Raw genomic sequence first — 21,146 nt, forward strand, 5'->3', positions numbered from 1 at the left:
AGAAATCAGTGAGCTCGCTTACAAACAAATTTAGAACTATTGGGTGAGTTGGATTAACTTCAGATCATTGACAACGTTTCAAGTTTTTCAATTTAACATCAAATTATTCAAAGTCTGTACATTTCAAATTTATCCATTTTCTCCACTTAAAATAGGTACAGTAAAAAACTGTTGAGTTCATAATCAAATTGGTCTTTCTGGATTGATCTCTAATTGTAATTATATTAACGCAATTCACTATATCAATTTACAAGATGCCAATTAAATAGTAATCTCTAACTTCTTATTATGCTATTTCTACACTATTTCAAAACACACACATCAAAACCAACAAAAACAAAACCCACAAGACAAACATAAAAATATTAGGCATATCATACTAACCATTCTTGACAAGAAACATACAAGAGTAGAGAATGAGTCTATAGTCTTTTCCTCCTACGCCTATAATTACAAAGAGAAAATAGAATAAAGCAAAGGTTATTAGCAACCAATTCCCAAACAGAGCAAAACTATGACTGAAAAAAGAAAAATCCTCCACATTGCAAATTCTAAAATTCTCCCAAATCTGACCATCAATTAGTTAGCTCCATAATGGCAGCAACAATATCGCCATTGGCAGCTTTGAGAGCCTTAACAGCTTTAGGTCTTGACACACCAGCTTGAGTCATCACCAACTCAATATCCTTGGGATCTACACCAGACTCGTCCACATCTTCATCATCTTGAGCAGTTGCAGAGGTTTCTGGCTTCAATCCTACATTGCTCACATTAGGAGCCTTGAATTGTTCTGCTGCCTGAGTCTGTAGCTGTGAACTCAAGTCTTCAATCTTTGCTTCGCCGAATATAATGTATGTGTCAGAAGTTGGACTTTTGAGAACATCCGGTTTTGAGATAACAAAAAGGATCTAAACAAACAGAACAGAAAAACAAATCAGTTTTGACCAATTCAAAGTTAGTATCAGTACATAGATATGTCAAAGTGCTAACATTCTTGCTCTTCTTGACAGTCACACGGCTGACACCTGTGACAGGTTTCATTCCAAGTTTCAGCATTGCCTTGCGACTCTTCTTTTCACTTCTGGTCTGCTTGGATCTACCAGATGCATCACCCTCTAGACCTGTAATAAAATCCATATTGCTACGAGACTGAGTTACATCCATCAATGCAACTTCAATTCATGTAATAAAAAATCACGTGCAGCATTAACTTAGTTGTACACAACAAAAGACTCATCACAATCTACTTGCTTTTTTCATTTTTATTCAACAAGAGATTAAACTGGACTGTAAATTACACACGACTTAACAGTGGCATGACTTGTTAAACACTCATAACAATATTGAACAACTTTGTAAACTATGATTGATTAAACAAGACCCTGAAAAAAAAAATAAGGAAACCAAAAACACATTGACCACAATTCTCAATAGTCAATTTATTACTTTAAAAAAATAAAATGGATCACTTCTGAGAGTAAAAGGCAACCCATATTAATCTAATAGACCTTTTACATTCTATGAGCAAGTGAATATTTGCTAAATTCAAGAATGAAAGGGGTTATGTAATCCAACAAACCACTCCATTTAATCTTATTTTATACCCAACACACCACTCCATTTAATCTTATTTTCCAACTTACCTTCAGCATTGTCATCATCCTCGTCTTCCTCGTCATCTTCCTCATCCTCATCATCATCCTCAACTAAAGGCTCATCATCCTACAAATGTGTTATTCAGAAGTTCGAGATATTAGAAAACAAATCAAATAGTAGGCCATAGAAAACAAAGCAAATAGTAGGCCATTGAATATGTCGAGTAAAAAAGTTCTTTAATGACTACAGTTTAAGGAAGACTCGATAGATAGTCATTAGGATGTTACAAACAAAACAAAATATATGGAAGGACTCACTCTTATAAACAAAATAAATGTTGCTACTGCAGTATTCTTCTTTTATAAAAAAGGTGAAAATAAAGAGAGAGCATAGAGTAATATATTGAAGTGCTACATATATCTATTCACATAATAAAACCTTTAAATTGATAAATACAATCTATTGAGTACTAGAAATTAGGAACCCATTACCAAAAACAAAATTATAAGAGCACTAATAAAAAATATATGCTAAAAGTATGATCATTAACCAACTACTTGATTTGACTTCGGCAACTCTCTGCACACATAGGCAACTCTCTGCACACATATGCACAACCTTAACATAGGAAACACTAAGGTTTAACAATAAATCAGCAGAAGTTAATGGAAGTCAAATTTTCAAATCAAGCCAAAGTGTCCATTCATTTCAACAGGTCTAGCGGCTCTCCTCTCTGATATAAAAGACCATAAACTTATTTTCAGACAAAAACTGTGACATATAAAACCCCAGAAACCTTTCAACTAATTGCATAGAAATCATCAACCTTAAACCAAATTGAATGATTGCATGTTCACTTTCCCAATCTGAACTTCTGTAAAACTAATCAAAAATCTAATGAACAACACTAAAATGCGAGTAAGCCACTGAATTCCAAAAAAAAAAAAAAAAAGAAAAAAATTTTGGGATCAAACACAAGAAGCGTGGATTTAGAAGTTACAATGGCCTCTAAAACCTCAATGCTCAATGTTCTCATCAGATACAAATCCTTAACAGTAACACAGTCCTTGGTTCCAAATATTTTGAACCTAATTCTCTATCACTTCAAATTAAATTAAGAGCAAAAGAAAAGATGTAATACTGAAGGTATAGATTATTACATGGATCTTTTCCTGTTCGAATTGAGCCGCAAGAAGATCTTCTTGGGTCTGAGCTGTCATAGCAATTATTTCAGGTTTTTAGGTGTTCTAAGCTTTAGTGTCACAGGCTTATTCTTCTATGAGCACATAGACATAACCAAAAGCCTAAAACCCTAGAACCATGATTTTTATAGTTTTAAGTCGGGTTGACCCAATTTAACCCGTCTCATCCCTTTCTTTCGGTGCGGTTCGTAGGAAGAGAGACTCTTACATATCTTAAAACATGCCACGTCAAATTAAAAACTTTGTTCAGACAGGACAGGTGCCGTTCACAGTAATTTTAAATTTACAAAAGTATACAAATTATTTTAAATATTTTTTGTTATCAATTAAAACTATTAAAAATATAATTTTAGATATATAATATTCAAATTTTAAAAAGTAATTGATCAATAATAAAAAGGTATGTTATTAACACTCAATTAATTTAATATAATCCAAAAAGTTCTTCAACTTTTAGTCAATAATAGGAAGAGTTTAAAAGTCTGTATATGAAGAAAAAACTAAGTTGGAAAATATTAATTCTTTGAAAAAAATTGTAATATCTGCGAAATGAAAGACTCTCTGGTTCACCTAGAGATATAGAGCACAGATAAGAGATCATAAGTAATATTATTGCTATTATGATATTACTTAAAAAAATATCACTTGAAGTACTATAAGAAGCCCTCACCATTGACACTTTTTACCATAACTTCTCTTCAATATTATCTTATTCTAAACCCAAACTTATATTTGATATTATTTTCTGAGATATAAAAGAAAGAGGCTACACTTGGCATCTAATATTTCTGTTAAGCATTTAAGGAAGATGTTTTTATTTCTACGAGTGATTGTTGCATTACCTAGAATATTTATTACCTAGAATATTTGTCATGTATATTCAGTTCTGTTTTTATTTTTACAAGTAATTGTTACATTACCTAGAATATTGTCATGTATATTCAGTTCTGTTTTTAGTTTCTCACAAATAATTGTTTTTGTTAGCATATCATTTATTCCCTCAGAGCTTAGGCGGTGCTTCTGCGAGAATATTTAGACACAAATAACAGGGTCTTTGAAGACTTCATTTCACTATTTGGTATTTTCGAACAAGAGGTGCAGCACAGCATTCAACTGCATCCTCCATAACTCATCAGGAATGGATATTGCTCCCCTGAAATCCAAAGCATTAACTTCTGCTGGTGTTGCAACTGATATAATCATATTATGAACAAGTCGCTGCTTTGCATATGACAAATCCCAACTACACTACCCACACAAGCAGGGATCCAAGTAGAGGGAAACAATCCGAATAAATTACATTGCAAAAAGAAACCTACCCAAAATGTCATCATTCATCCATTTCAGGGGGAAAAAGAGGATTGATTACAAAATGACTTCAGGATCAACCTACAGCTGCAAGTAAAGCTAAGCTAAGCTTTCGGAGGTGAGTTCACCAACCACCAGAATTTCCAGACCCCCAACCGTTCCCAGCTGCTGCTTTCTTGGGAGCAGCTCCCCAGCCAGAGCTTCCTTGATCACCATCACTTGGACCACCACCACCACCACCAATCTGTTGTCCCCAGCCACCATTGTCATTGTTATTAGAGCCACCGCTTCCACCTCCCCAACTACCACTTCCACCACCCCAACCACCCGGAAAAGCTTCCCTTCCAGGAGAATTTTGAACTTTGGCCCCTGGAAAACTGCTTAAACCATCATCTGAATCCTTTGTGTTATTAGAACCCCACCTGCTGCCCCCATAACTAGAGTCCTGCCTTTCATTGTTGGAATTGTGTCCTCTGTTATAAGAACCTCGACCACGACCACGTCCTCGTCCACCATATGGACGAGGCACCCCACTAGGATGTTCCTCCTGATTCCCATTGTTTCTATAGTCACCACGTCCTATAGAACAAAAAATAAATAAGGACATAAATCTATATTAAAAAAATTATCAGGTCTTACTGGAAAAATGACAAGTGAAAACTAGTTGGATAACACGTGAAACTATATGCAATTAACCCAGCAAAGCACGGCAAGATCATACAGATTAGATAACTAGACATAAATAATCTAATTAGGTTAAAATCCAACTAGAATATATGAAAAAATAAAATGTTATAGCTAAATTTAAAAGTTAAGTCAATATACCTGTCCTAGAACCAGGAGTAGAAGATCGATCCCTATCATAAGAGTGACCTCTCCTACCACCCTCACTATTTGAACCACCACCCCAGCCACTACCCACAGATGGCCCAGACGAGCCACCAGCTGCAGGGCTACGCATTGGTACCATAGCAGCAACTGACCTAATGGAGGGGGTGGAATCGTGCTGGGGGTCATCAATATGCCTCTGAAAGTATGCCACGAGCCTATCAATGTCCTCAAACATCTTTTTTCTGAACCTGAATCCTTTTGGGTAAAGCCCAATGTACTCATGGTGTGGATTTGTACTTCTTATGTAAGTTAATATAAATGTGCCAGGATGCTCGTGGGAGATGCCAAAACTATAGACAATGCGCGTAGGATACTCAGCTTTCTCCATCCTCAAAAGTTCATCAACTTCTGATTTTGTACCCTTTCGAAATTTGCGATAGTTTAGCATTGTCTTTAAGTAAGCCACCAATGGATCTACATATCGGTCCATAACCTAAGCAACAACCAGCAGGAAAAAGTTAGACATATAATCATAAGCAAAGCATCCAGAAAATGTTGGAAACTTTACCTCATCTAAGTCCTCAAAAGTGTCGTCTCCAATTTTTAGTGTCTTCCCAATTCGCAGTAAGCTTGTAATGTCCTTGTGTTCCTTCCCACCTTCGACTATATCCTTATGGGCATATACTCCATCATTAATTTTAAGAGTTAAAGTAAGATATGAAGGTCCTCGTGAACTAGGACGGATAATACTTTCTCCGGGATCTTTGTCAGACAAGAACTGCATAAGGAAAAAGGCATAGCTAAGCTAGCAACATATTAAACATTAAAATTCTTATAAAAATATAAGATTTTTTTTTTCTTTTAACGACTACTTGCAATAAAATGCGTTTCATTACAGATAAAAACCTACCAAATTCCAAGTTCGCCACACTATGAACCTACACAAATTTTAACTAGAAACTAATGGATTTATCTCAATCTAAAAAGTCAAACAAGCAAAATTCATTCATTCTTCAAAACAAGGGTCCAGAAGTATCTACCTCAATTACATAAAATATGGAAATATTACTGTGAAGTTATCAAAGACACCCAGTTGATATTGCAATTAGGCATAGAATGTGAAGGGTCCAGAAGTATCTACCTCAAATACATAAATTAGTCCACAGTTATCATTCCAACCAAGTTTACTAGGAGCCATTAAGGAAAAAAACAATTGTCATCAAGGACTAAAAATTTCCACCTACCAAGACGAGTCAGGATGTGCATACACAACGAAACAATTTCACGACTATGAAAGATCCTAATATGATTCTAATAAGGTCAATAAAATACAAAATTTAACAAATAAACTCAGCAACAAACCTCCATTGCTTCATCTGCAGTTATGTTCTGAAAGCGTGGATGAACAATCATCCTTGGCTTGAAATGCTTCTTAGCAAGTTCCTTTTCTTTCCGAGCTTTGTCTTGATCACTCTGAAAGCAGCTCCGATCTTCATGGTAATAGGGGTCAATATCCCGGTTATTCTGTAACCGATTACTTCTCATTTCACTGTCCTTACAAACAAGGAAGACTTGATACCGATTCTTTTGAATTGACTTGATTTTACAAGTGAGCATGTCACCTTCATGTAGCCTATCAGATAATTCAATTACATCTCTCCAGTCATCTGTGTAGTCTTCCTTCATGAGAATTCCAGTCATTCCAGATTCAAGCCCACATATTGCTTTCTGAGCCTGCACTCTTCGAACAGTGACTTGGACAATTTTGCCTTCCGCCAGGGTCTCTTCAGTCTCACCTGAAATCATATAAAATTCTTCATCCTGACTTGGTTCTTCATATTGATTGCGCCAATCCTGAAAACCTTGAATTAATTCTCTCTTTATGTCATAGAAAGTCTGTATTTTGTTTTGACGATTTTTCCCAGAAGCATATTCCTCAACATCAAGGTTTTTTAAATAACTAGGCCGGTCTCTCACGTGCTCTATGGCCATCTCCAATGCATCATCATCATCATTTGCATCACCAGTTCCATCTTCTTCATATACATCTTTGGCCAGCTCTTGGGCAAGAATATATGATTCAGGATGAATTCTTGTATCATCCAACAAATCAATAAATTGGCTACTGCTAGCTGCCAACCCACTCCGCCGGACACGCAAGAAACCAACTGCATTGACAAACACCTTTTTTCCAAGTTTGTGTTCTGTGACAAAGTCCTTCCGTGTAAAAATGGCACCAGCCCTTACCAAAGATCTCTGTAAGGATGCAGCCTTCCTTGGACCAAGCCCGGAAATAAATTGTAAGGGTGCAAATAGCCACTCATGACTTATTGCTAAATTAATGTCTAAGCCAACCTGATTGGTCACATCTACCATAACCTGCTCAACCATAGCAAATTTATCATCTTGGTTGAGAAAACTCTCTAAAGGGCACAATTTCCATGACAAGATTTCCTTTCTAGGTCCGCATAATGTTGCAACCATAGCCAATGGGTTCTGGAGATAACGACCAAGTGCAACAGCCCGCCTCACTATACCTATTAAAGTAAGAAAAACATACTCTTATGCCTATCAATGCAAGAAAAATAGTATGACATGGGATTCCTAAAATAAAAAACAAAGCAAACAATTAAAACAATATTTACCTTGCTGTGAAGGAAGTTGTTCAGAGGAAATTCGAGAATTTTCATAAAGACGGGGAAGAGATTCATCTCCATAGACAATGCTGAGCCCATCCATTTCATGCCCGACATCTCTAGGGTTTTCCTCAACCATCTTAAAAATAACCTGATAAAGTAGAGCAAACCAATGGTAACACCCACCATATGACAAGAGCTTTTTTCCACTAAGGGAGAAGAATACATGAATCAAACAACCTATGACCAATCATATCAATTAACTTAGAAAAATATGAACTAATGACACTATCGTATAGATGAAACTATTATATAAGGAGGTGATGTCCAATTTAATTGAACAAAATGTTTTATGATTAACTCTTACAAAATAAATGTTCATTCCACAAAGTAGATGTTTTATAAGGCTACAGGATGAGGAGGAGGATATTCTAACAGTGTATTTAAGAAAAAAAATAGGCATATTATAAACAACTGAAATCACAGTGCATAATTAGTAAGAGGGGGTAGTATGGTAATTAAAATAGGATTGAGAAGTGATCATTCCCATTTCAATGAAGGGTTAGGCGATTAAAATGAAATGGTACAAGAATCCAAACAATGCAGGGAAAGGTATTAATCCTACAAACAATTTCATCAACACACGAATAAACACAGAGACCAAGATGCTAACCTCATATATATCTTCCTTCAAACGCGTGCAAGACAAGTTAACTGCTCCTAAAACAACAACATGTGGTTGGTGATCTGTCATAAACTTCAACACTCGCTCCTGGTCATTCTTCTTCCGTTGTTGGTCACTAACATTCTGTGATCTAAAAGTAAGGGACCCAGTGTAAAGCACATCTAACACTTCTCCCGATGAATCTAACATCACAAAAGTTGTTAGTGGCTTTCCAGGGCCCCAACAGCATGCCATAACCCTTGGAGCAGCCTCCTCATCTGAGCCAAGATCATTTTCCTTCTGTTGATAAGGTCCAACAGAAACCTTATTCCTTAATGCCTTCCCATACTCCATAAGTAGCCAATTCTTTGCTTTACTTGCCAATACACCTCTTGCCTCTTTTTCCATTGATGGTAAAAGAAATCGAAAAATGGCATCTTGCAGTATCAACTTCCTCTGTTCGTTCCACAGTTGAGCAGATCTGCTAACACTGTCGCTAATATAATACTCATTGAATTGGTCAATCAACTTATTAAGATACTCCTCAGGCAACTTAATAGTAACTTGAATGAGTTTCTCCTCTTCTGCCTTCTGAATAAGGAGCCATTGCACATCTTCAAACTTAGACAATGGCTTCTCCCGCAGCCACTTCACCCCAGCAAATTGATGGAAAGAATCTATTGTTGTATTTCCATCAGCAGTAGGACAAGTTGACACAACTGCATGGTCAAGAAAGTGGGCACGAACATGTTTCCTAATGCTAGGCTCACAACTTATCTCAACAGCTGCCTGGAACAAAATAACCAAAAAGATCAAACAAGAGCTCCCTTATAATGATTAAGAACAAAGTCACAGATACATACCATGTGCCTGGCACATTTAAGTACTTCTTCAGGAGTATCATACATAGCACACGTGAAGTTAGAAGCCATCTCCTCAGGTGTTTCCTTTGGATCTTCCAACTCTTGCTACAGGGCATGGAGAACAAAATCTTTAGTATAGGGTCAAAACAAACAGCAGTTCCAAATCAAAGCATACTTACCAGGTTAACATCAGTTAGACATAATCCAAGTTGCTCAGGACTACACCCGAACCTGCTTGCAACCTCCCATAGACCTGCCTTACTGAAAGTGCTATACATTGACTTCCTTTTCGGCCTCTTGTATTGCCCTTCATCAACACCAGCTTCGCCTGGTGGGAAATGCAAGTTGAACTTGGAGTCAACATCATCAACCTCCCTCTCGGACTCTGCTTCCTTCAGTGATCTCATGACTGATTCAAACAATTGACTATTTAAGTTTAGTCTCGTTTCATCATACACACGACGCGACTCTTCTTCAAACCGTTTATTATAATATGACTTGAGGGCACTCTTCCTCTTCTGAAGAAGCAACCACTTCTTGTCCAAGTCCTGAAGAGCCCAAAGAACCTACATAGTGCACAATAAATCCATTAGAAAAATTTTAACAAAATTATCAATGACGCATAATAGCAACAAAAGATTACCAAAATCAAAGTTCACATACCTTGTGCCATTTCAGAGTAGGTGTCTTGTCATTCTCGTCAACAGCTTCAGGTTGCTCCAGGTCTTTTAATAGGCTTAAGCATTCCTCCTTCCGATACATAGCAATAAAAGGGATCTAAAGACAGAAATTTTCACCTTTAGAAAATGAAGATATCATAAAACTAACAATAGATGCAAAAAACTGAAGGATGATATATTACTGACGTCTAACTTTTGCACGTGATGCAATTCCAAAAATCTGATAATATCATCCTTGTTTATTGGTAGGTCATCCTTTTCATTATTTTGGGAGTTGGGGACCTTCTTGTAAATCCAAGGGACAGCTCCATTACTAAGTTGATTAACTATCCATTGACTCTCTTCTTCTATACTACTTCTATCCGATGGTGGGGCACCAGTACTTTCATCTGATATCTAAAAAATAAAAAATAAAATAAAAAAATGGTACATCATACAATAAGTACTTTTCATTAATCAGGAAATTTTCGATCTATGTTCACAGAGATCCAAGATGACCTGCATTCTCTCTGGAATATCAAGCTCCCTAATTTGGTCATCCTGCTCTGTCATATATTTCTCAGACAGAACAATGGGCTCAAATTCATCTTCAAGTCTAGTCTCTCTGTATTCACTCATTTCAAGATTTTTCTGGCGATTCAGAATCAACTCATCTGGATCACCAAATAATTCTTGAGCTTCTTGTAGAGCTGAGGAAGAAACTCCTGGAGCCTGCCTAGTTTTCTTCTTCTTCAGCTTCCTCTGCCTGCACAGAGAGCAGTATCAGATGCTTAGATCAGATAATTAATTCTTAATTTTAAAAAACTATAAAAATTAAAATACCTCATAGGAGCTCCGTTCTCATCAACTTCTTCTTCATCCACAATGAAATCAGCCATTTCATCGTCTTCTCCAATGTCAGCATCCTCTTCTTCCTCTCCTTGTTCCTCCTCTTCAGCAATGTCTTCAAGTGGAGGTCCTGTAAATTCACGGAAGGCATAGTAAGAAAGTGCTTGGTTATTGGAGCATGTATTAATGAGCATGAATTACCTTTGGCATGCAAAATGTAATTCCATAAGAGGAGTTAGAATGTATTATACCAACTACAATGCCAAAAACATACGTTGAGAAACCAGAAAACATCATCATAGAATGTACAATTTACTATTTTGTCGTCACTAACATCTGAGGAAATTTTAAAATAACTTCAATACTATTTGGGTAATTTTAGTTTCAAAAAACATTTTACACATTCAAAGTAAACCCTTTCTATCAAAATTGTTCTTCAAAGTTAAAAATCTTCATGATCTGTGTGAAAAGTAATATTCCAACAACAATAAAGTACTATCAGTGAAAAAACCAAAGCATAAACCGCCATAACCAGAGCATACCTTCATCATCACCAAATAAACTGCGTTTAAGCTTCTCCTCAGCAGTTCGCCCAACTTTACCACTTCCAACAAACTCCTCCTCATCAGACAGCCCAGAAGGCTCCTCCTCGGTGTCCCTCCGGCCTTTTTTCAGTCGCTTAAACTTTTTGCTCTCCTTACAAATTAAAAAAAAAATTGTGAATTCAATTTGTACATAAAATAGAGTAATAATCCACTAAATTCAAACACTAATGAAAAAATTGAAATACATATGTACAAAAGATTCCAAACCTTCCGACGATGAATATTTATATTGTTGTCCTCCAGCAACTCATAATCATCTTCATCAAGCACATACTCTTCCCTAAAATGGTGACATTAATTCGTTACATATCTATAAATAAGAGTACTAGCATCATTGATGTTTTAATTTTAAACAATAAATACAGACAATCAATTTTTTTAATCCTATGCCTATCTCCCACCAAAGGGGTTCACAATGAAATAAGCGGTAACAGGGGAAAAAAGCAGAAACCAGCCCATGTGCATGGAACTTCTAAAAAATGCAAGATTTATGTATTTTAAAAAATTCAGAAAAAGTTTTGTAAGAGGAAAATCAATCAGCTGCTCATGCTAGAGGGATTATCAAATATAACCAATTTAATAAAAAATATTCATCTATTATCAGACATTCTGTTGCTTCTCTAAAGATACAAATACACAAATACATTTCTTCGACCACAAGCAAAGGTTAAAAAAAATATTAGGACGGAAAACTGACTTTTTCTTCCTTTTTTTCTTCTTCTGTCGCTCATCATCACTGTCTGCTCTCTCTTCTTCATCTTGCTCCTCTTCGTCCTCAATGTCATCCACAATAAATCCATCATTTTCATACTCATCCTGCCCTTCTGAAGTGAGGAGGTAAAGAAAGTGTATTAAAAAAACAAGATGGCATCCCATAACGCCCGTCAAAGAATAATCATATACACATGATTAGCTCCATAAAATAAGACAGCATCGGATAGATCACATTCATATATCAAGCAAAAACAAAATGAAGAACATCAAAAACAAAACAAGAACAAAGCTAAACTCTCAACTGACCATTAAATGACACCACAAAAGGGACTAAACCATAAAATTTGATACCATTTGAACAATCAAGCAAACAAAATTCTTAAATAAGTATCACTCTTCCTAATGGGAACCACTGAACAGCACTCAGAAGTCTGTCTGCCACACCTTAGCTCATACAAACATTCTCCCAAGCCAAGACAAAACTTCGAAAAATGTGAGGGAAGGCCACGCCTAAAGGATACAATACAAGTAAAAGATAAAGATAAAGATTTATGATTGACAAGGCTAACCAGAATTACATGCTCTCAAACATCGGAATACGAAAAAAAAAACACTAACAAAACTATTTCCCTCGTTTCCCACGAATTCCCAAACCGAATTTTTAACATGCACGAGAACTTATACATCTCAAGTTTCATGTTCCAGCCAGATGACCAGTCTAATCCTCACAGAAATCCAATACTCGTTTTGTTTATTTTGGCTTCTATTATGAAAAGATCATCAAGGCTGAAACTTAAACAGCTTTCTCCAAGCATACAATATCATACCTAACAAAAAGATGCTTTCTGCATTTACCACATGTAACAGTTCTTACACCCATCGAACAGCACAACAAAAAGCAAACCCTAATTTGAAAACGTTCTAACAAACCCAAAAGCGCCACCACCACTGAAGAAATTTGCATACAAATAAAAAACTGAAAAAAAAAGCAAATCAAAAAATAATAACATTCACACAAGGCATAGTTCAGAAATATCGACCCAATCAAAGTATATACCCTCTTCTTCGTCTTCATCTTCGTTATCCACATCTCGCCCCTCTTCCAATTCTTCCCCGTCAATGGGTTCCCTCTCTTCTTCGTCGAGCTCGACGTCGTCTGCGCGTATTGAACAACCAAGGGAACCGAAAATGTGAGAAACTTCAAAGGGAAAATGAAAATGCAAAGAGGAATTAGGGAGTTTCTAGGGTTCACCTTCTTCGTCTGAGATTACGCCTTTGGCCATGATTGAAGAGCTAAGAACGCAACGAATAAACAAAAACGATAGAGAAAACGAAACCGAACGAGAGCAACTGCTATCAAATACGAATCAAAAGACGAGAATGGAGAGAGTTGAGTTGGGAAGTGAAGAATGAAAGAGGAGGGTGTTCTCTTTATATTTTATAATATTTGTTTATATTACAGGTGTGTTTGTTAGTAGAATAAAAATTAGAACTTCATTTTCATTTTCCAAAATATAAATTTGGAGATATAATATTTTAATTCTTTAGATAGCAAATTATATTTATAATATTTGTTTATATTACAGGCGTGTTTGTCAATAGAATAAAAATTACAACTTCATTTTCCAAAATATAAATTTAGAGATATAATATTTTAATTCTTTAGATAGCGAATATAAATTGATGAGTTATAGATGGACCTAACGGGTTGGATCGTTATATTCTTTTAACAAAAATTAAAATAAAAAATAATTTAAAAAATAACTTATTGAAATGACTTAAATATATAATATTATAATTTAAATTATTAATATTTATAAATTAAATTATAATTATTAATTATAATTTAATAATTTAATAAATATTTTTTAATTCATTTGATATTAATTAATAAACTAAAACCGAAAAAATATTAATAGATACTTTTAATATATATATATATATATATATATGATTAAAAGAATTTTGAAAAAACTAAACACTAAAAAAAACAAATCTAGCATGTCAATTCACCATAATGGCACTCTGTTTTTTGACGGGCGGGTTAAAATTTTGAGTCCATTTTATTGTGGTGGGTAGTGATGGTAACGTAATGAAGGGGAATAATGAAGTGGTAATGGATTTCGTTATTCCATATTTATTTTCATAAAGAAAATTCATCTTTATTTTAGTATCTAAATTAAATTTTATAAAAGGACAATTGTTTATTTTTTCGATATTAAATACTTTCAAATAAATTATAATTATTTATATTTTAGATTATAATATAAAATAAAATTTTATGAAAATTAAAATATTTATTAAATTTGCAAATATTAATGAAACATAATTGTTAAAATTTAAAGATATTTTTAAAAAAAATATAAAAGAAAAACAAATATTCAAATTAAAATATATTTTAAATGTTTATTTACTTCAATCTTTTACATTCTAATGAATCTTTTTTATACACTAATAAAAGTTATAATATATCATTTAATTAAAATGATACAAAAAACAAATAATGATCATAATAAAAGTTTAAAATAAATTATAATTGTTTACATTTTTAGATTATAATATCAAATAAAATTTCATGAGAACCAAAACATTTATTAAATTTGCAAACATTAATGAAACTTAGTTGATAAAATTTAAAAAAAAAAATTTAAAAATATAAAAAGAAAACAAATATTCAAATTAAAATATATTTTAAATGTTTGTTTACTTCAATCTTATAAATTCTAATGAATTTTTTTTTATACACTAATAATCACTTGATCAAAATGATACAAAGAATAAATAATAATCATAATAATAGAATTTTTACATAGATCTCGTATCTTTTAAACTTCAATTATGTTGGATGGTGATAAAAAAATATTCATGACAATTACATTAAATTTTTATATTGCAGTAAATAAAAATTATTTATACAATTATAATGAAAAAATTACAATATGATTGATAATGAGTTACAAAATAAAAAATAATTAGATAAAATATATTGAAATAGTTTTCTACATAATGAAAATAAACAATAAATAAAAATATTAACAAATTAACAAATGTTTAGAAACAATTTGAGAGACTATCGAAAGAAATCTCATAAAGGAAAATAAATGTATAATTAAGGGTATGATAAGATGAAAAATACCTTAGAAATCTAAGAAAACTTTTCAAATATCAACATATATACTCAATGGTTAAGAAATAACAAAAATTGTTTTAGTGAAACAAAAGAGTTCTTCAAATGAAACAAAAACTAATAATAATAATAATAAATAAAATATTTTTTTATATTACCTGGTAAACGAAAGATTTGTGTTATTAAATAATTAAATCGAGAGTATTAAACATTCTCATGTGAAAGGAAAATATACAATAAATAAGAATATTAAAAAATAATAGAAATATTCAAATGTGAGACATAAAAAAATTTTAATTGACATACATCTTTTCAACATAATTACATAAAGGTTATGATAAGATGAAAAATATAATGGAGATGCGAATGAGTTTCATGACAAACAAAATAATTAAAAGAAGTAAAAAACAATAAGTATGTATATGTATCTCTAGTGGTGGGTCAGTTCAGCCTGACTCATTTTTAGCGGGATAATGGAGAGACGAGTCAAAACACATTGAGTTGACCCGTTTTGTCACTCGTAATTATCATGTATTTTGAAGGTTCAAAAGAGGTGTAGAAAATAAGAAAATCAAAGGAATATAAAGATTTTTCTCAAGTACATAATAATGAAAATGACAAATTAAGCAACACAAAAAATAAAAAATTATGATTCTTATATTTTCATTTATTTATATGCAAAAATAGAAAAGTCCATAATACAATAAAAATTAATTAATTATACATTTAGTACGATTATTATTTTTTATTTGACACTAATAATTACTTGTAAAAATAAATATATTTATGAGATTATATATATATATATATAGCCAAACAAATTTACTTGATTAATTAATATTGAAGATGTTTTTTTATATTTTATTATCATGCAAATGAAGACAAGTTTCAACGTAATTCCATAAAATGCCTATTTATTTGTTATAAAAATAAAATATAAGTATTTACAATATGGTCATTGTTTGAAAAAAAATTGTTAATAAAAATGTTAAGTTTGATTAAAACTTTATGTTCATATAAAATATGAAGAGGCACCAAGGAAGTATTTAGAGAGTCGAAGAATAAGAAGCATGTTATTACATTCCACTTTGAATATATAGTGCTTAGCTGAAGTGATGAGCAAACTTAATTATCTAGTAAATTATTCTCGATCTATAGTTATTAAGTTAAAGACTCAAGTTAAGATATGGTTGGGAGAGTCTGCTACCTTTTTGGGTAATCAAGTTGTTTGAGGTTCTTGCTTACTACCATGTAGATGAAGGGAAACTGGATCACAAGTACAATAAGGTAGTGTTGTTAGCTATGAGAGGGATCAAAGACTTTAAAGTATGGTCATTATTTGATAAATGAGCAATTGTTAGTATAAGCATTGAGTTTAATGAAGTCTTTGTGATTTATAAAAAGTTTGAGGAGGTACCAGGAGAAAAGCCTAGAGATTCAAAGGATATGTTGTCTCAGTCTAGTTTGGATAGACAACACTCAAGTGAAGCGGTGAGCGCAAAATTTTTTCTAGTGAATCATTCTCCATCCATAACCATTGAGTTGAAGACAATATTTGTGGTCTATCAAGACTATTGCCTATTAAATAATGAAGGTGTATGTGTATCTTGCTTATGTAGATGAGGTAAGCTTAAAATGCAAGTTCACAAAAGGAGTGTTTGTTGGCTACATGGGTAAAATGAAAGGCTTTAAAGCACAATCATTGTCAAAGAAGCAAGTGATTGTTAGTAGAAATGCTGATTTTGATGAAGTCTCTATCATTCATATAAAGACTAAGGAGGCAATACGAGGCGTGTGTAAAAAGTTAAAAAAGAAGGATCTTGTCATTTATTAAAGCAGTGAGCACAACATATTACCTAGTAAATTGTTCTCCAACTACAACCATTGAGCTAAGGACTTCAAATAAGATGTGGTTGTGCAAACTTATTAACTACTCAATATTAAAGGTGTTCTAATGTTTTGCATACTACCACGTAAATGAAGGTAAGCTCGAACTACGTCCAAGAAAAGAGTGCTTATTGGATAGGAAAATTGAGTGAAAGGCTTCAAAGTATAGTCATTATCTAAAAAACAAGTGATTATTAATAATGACATTGTGTTCCATTTAGTCTTTATGGTCAATACAAAGTTTGAGAAGTCATTAGGAAAAGTGTTTAGAAATTCAAAGGACAAGGAACATGTTCTTGCACTCTAGTTTAGATGGAAGGTACTCAAGTGAAACCATAATCATAACATGTTATATAGTAAATTGTTTGCATCTATAACCATTGAGTTTAAGACTCTAGTTGAGTTTTGTTGGGCAAGCTAGTTGACTACTTAACAATGAGTTTGATGAAGTATTTATGATATATATAAAGTTTAATGAGGCATTAGGGGAAGCATTTGGAGAGCCGAAGGTAGTCTAAGAATAAATGAAATTATCTTTGAAAGAACAAATTTATAGACTTGTGATAGAGGTCGTACCCCACCAAATTAAAACATATTAAATGCAGTACATGAAAGTGAACCAAGTCATCTCCCAACGACCAATATTTTCATTCAAAGCGAAATTTCCAGATGAACACAACACTAACACAGAGGGGGGGGGGGGTTTGGCAGTTTCACACAACTTTGCTAAATTCTAATCAAAACACCAAAATTGAATTAAACACATAATTCAAAACGTACTGGTCCCTTGATTCCACTGAAAAATCCACCAATCACAGGTTACTAAATCAATTCTCTTATCCAATTTACTCTCATGAAATCTGAATTAATCAACTATGCGAAAATTAACACAGCTTCATTATGCCATTAAGCATAACACACATCCTTCTTTCAATTTCACACACACACAGATTAAGCAACTGTGGCCAAACCCGAACTCACTAAGCATGACAAGGATTCTGAAATTGTGCAAAACATGAACCCACGATTAAGCATCACAAATTCCATTTCATTCAAAGCTACGAAATTGAATACGATGAAGAGAAAATAGGAATTGGAGTGCACTGCAAATCATCAACCTCATGGTTTCAAATCAGTTTCTTCAAGGAACCAATACGAAAAACTTAGCTAGACATAGAGAATGAACAATTAAACATTTCAAAACTGCAATCACAAAACAGAACCAAGAACCCTAACTTATCAAATCTGAAAACGCAATTTAAGAGAAAAAATAGAGATTTCAAAACTTAAATGGAATGCAAAACGGTGCTATCATATATAAATGTGAAAACCCCATGAATGGGTATTGTTCCAACTCAATGAAATCACAAAACGAGCTGTCCAATGTAGAAAACGAAATCAAAACGCAAAACCCTCAATGGGTGCTGTCAAATGTGCATAAAAAGGTAAAAGTAACCCAAAAATGTGAAAAACCGCAAGGGGAGGCATCCATAGAAGCTTGGAGCACGAAAAAATGGAGATGGAGAGAATGGAGAAGATGATGAAGTGGCGGCTCCTCCCCATGCAGACCTAATTTTCGTGGTCATATCACCCTTGCCACTCATAATTACAAAACTGCCACTCTACCACTCAAATTTACAAAAATGCCACTCTGGGCCTCAAATATTGACCCATTGACTTTGCTGACGTGGAAATGACATGGAAATGATGTGGCAATGATGTGGAAAGTCTCTTCAACTAAATATTAATGTCCAAGCTCCAAAATTTGCTTCACCCAAATACCTAAAAATAATTAAAAACAAAAATTAGGCCAAATAATGTGAAATTAGTCTAAATTCGGAACAGTAGCCCAATAAAGCCCAACAGATGAAAGACACTCTAATGATGAACAATTAAGCACTAATCAACTGTCTAATGGGTACACAAAGGCGAGTGGAAGGGAAGAAAATATTGACTCATCAACTTGTTACCTATAAAGATGAGGCACTCAACCTTTTAGTGTAATAAATATCATATGGTCTTTAAATCAATACTCAACGGTTTTAAAGAATACAATGACACCTTAAGAGGTATCAACTTGATGGCAACAAACCTATGTGTTGGTCACATTAGAGAAAGTGTTGTCATCTAAGCTAACTATGTTCCATGAGATAGTTGTTTATGTTGAGGGAAATAAGTTGTTAAGGAGTATTTAACAAAAGAATAAGACTTGGGAGTTGGTAAAGCCACCTAAAGACAAGAGAATTGTTGGTTGCTAGTGGAACTTAAAAAAAATATCACTTATGTCATACGATAGTAGAGTGTCTATCAAAGTGTCTACACCAACATTTGACAGGTTCAAGGCACGATTGGTAGTCAAGGGTTATAACTAGAAGGAAGTGGTGGACTATAATGAGATATACATACTCTAACAGAGAAGAACATGACTAATAGGGTCTTGTTTACTCTAGTAGGAAGTCAAGAGATGGAGCTTTAACAAATTGATGTGAGGACAACCCTCATCCATGGCCAACTAGAGGAAGATAATATGATGAGACAATTAGAAGGTTTAAGGTGATTGGGAAAAAGGAGTATGTGTGCAAATTAAAGAGGTCATTTAACAAGCTAAAAAATGTCTCTTGAATAATGGTATAAAAGGTTTAATCGATTCATAGTTTCATAAAAAGACACCAAAATTCTTTATAATTCATATGTCTATAAAAAGAAGGTGAAGAATGGTGAATTCATCTACTTAGTGTTATATGTAGATGACATGCTCATATCATCTAAAGATGAGATTAAGTTGAGAATATTAAAGTCATTACTTGACCGTAAATTTGAAATGAATGGTATGAGCACAACTAAGAGACATATATAAGAGGTACTGAAATATTTTTGGGATAGAAGGTCATTCACCTCTCATAAAATTCACTATAAAAAAATGTGTATGTAATGCTAGTTATTTTTGTATATGGTGGTGCTTATAAACATCCATTTTTATGTGTAGGACATGTTCATAAAGCATATTATAACGGTCTTATATGAACAATTGCAACACCTGTCATTTATTACACTAAATAAAAGTGACGTTTGAAAGTTGTAAATAATGACAATTAAAAATTGTCTTTTGTTTATTTAAAAAAAATCCCAAACGACACTTACAAATGTTGTTATTGTCACTGTACTTAAATATAATGTTGTGTTTCTAACCATCATAATTTAAATATACAATTATTTCAATCTTTTCATAATCTCATAATTTAATAAACATGTTTTTCATAAAATCAAAATAACCACTAAAAAAAATATCACAATAAACAAATTTTTGTTCATCAATATTTTCATTCATATTTGATATTAAAAAAGTTCATATTATTGGATACATCAGACAGAAATAATAATAATACTCATAAGTTATTCAATTTCCAAAAAAGAAAAAATTGACAACATCTAAAACAAAACTCAATATTCTAAAAGTTCTTATATCATAATACATTTTACTAATCCTATAGTCATGCTACTAAATTTATAATCATTTTCTAATTTGTCTTTGTAAGGTGATATTCTAGTTCGAGACTCTATATTTATTACCCTTTTTTTAGCTTTTATCATTCCCTCGAGCTAGAGATGGCAAATAAACCCGTGTCCGTGGGTATCACCCGAACCCGTCCCCGTTTTGACGGGGAATCCCCGCTTTGACTGGGTATGGGTATGGGTATGGGTAATACCCGAAATTTTCAACTGGGGATGGGGATGGGGATGGGGATATATATATACCCGCCCAAATACCCGTCCCCGCTTAAATTACTAAACTATTTATAATTTATTAAATAATCTAAAAAATATATATAAATAAATAATATATTTACACATAAAATATAATATAATATAATATAATATAGTATATATACATATAAATAAAATATACTTTTATATATATATATATATATATATATATATATATATATATTTACACATATACATGTAATATAATATAATATAATATAATATAATATACATATAATATATATACATAATAATATAATATAATATATATAATATATACGTATAAAACAAATTAATCATTTAACTAGTGAGATCTTTTATAAACAAATTTATAACATTACAAATTTATAAAAATTTAAAAGAAATATATATATATATATATATATATATATATATATAAGCATAAAATATCTATGCATATACATATAATATATATACAT

General features: G+C 32.8%; 2 protein-coding genes across 2 annotated transcripts; both read right to left on the reverse strand.

The window, feature by feature from the left end:
* Nucleotides 1-348: 348 nt before the first annotated feature.
* On the reverse strand, nucleotides 349-2,981 carry LOC114183051 (nascent polypeptide-associated complex subunit alpha-like protein 1). Its single transcript, XM_028069892.1, has 4 exons — nucleotides 2,757-2,981; nucleotides 1,644-1,722; nucleotides 991-1,121; nucleotides 349-908 (listed from the first exon to the last, which is right to left on the reverse strand). The coding sequence occupies exons 1-4, from the start codon at nucleotides 2,814-2,816 to the stop codon at nucleotides 576-578; spliced, it is 603 nt and encodes a 200-aa protein (XP_027925693.1). The 5' UTR covers nucleotides 2,817-2,981; the 3' UTR covers nucleotides 349-575.
* An 870-nt stretch (nucleotides 2,982-3,851) lies between these two features.
* LOC114183042 (transcription elongation factor SPT6 homolog) lies at nucleotides 3,852-13,368 on the reverse strand. Its single transcript, XM_028069878.1, has 17 exons — nucleotides 13,180-13,368; nucleotides 12,985-13,083; nucleotides 11,911-12,037; nucleotides 11,421-11,493; nucleotides 11,151-11,304; nucleotides 10,603-10,738; nucleotides 10,279-10,525; nucleotides 9,967-10,176; nucleotides 9,764-9,877; nucleotides 9,280-9,666; nucleotides 9,101-9,205; nucleotides 8,247-9,026; nucleotides 7,583-7,724; nucleotides 6,300-7,474; nucleotides 5,506-5,715; nucleotides 4,932-5,430; nucleotides 3,852-4,685 (listed from the first exon to the last, which is right to left on the reverse strand). The coding sequence occupies exons 1-17, from the start codon at nucleotides 13,208-13,210 to the stop codon at nucleotides 4,231-4,233; spliced, it is 4,944 nt and encodes a 1,647-aa protein (XP_027925679.1). The 5' UTR covers nucleotides 13,211-13,368; the 3' UTR covers nucleotides 3,852-4,230.
* Between the last annotated feature and the right edge of the window lie 7,778 nt (nucleotides 13,369-21,146).

This window comes from Vigna unguiculata, chromosome 1 (genome assembly GCF_004118075.2).
Source record: "Vigna unguiculata cultivar IT97K-499-35 chromosome 1, ASM411807v1, whole genome shotgun sequence".
NCBI lineage: Eukaryota > Viridiplantae > Streptophyta > Magnoliopsida > Fabales > Fabaceae > Vigna > Vigna unguiculata.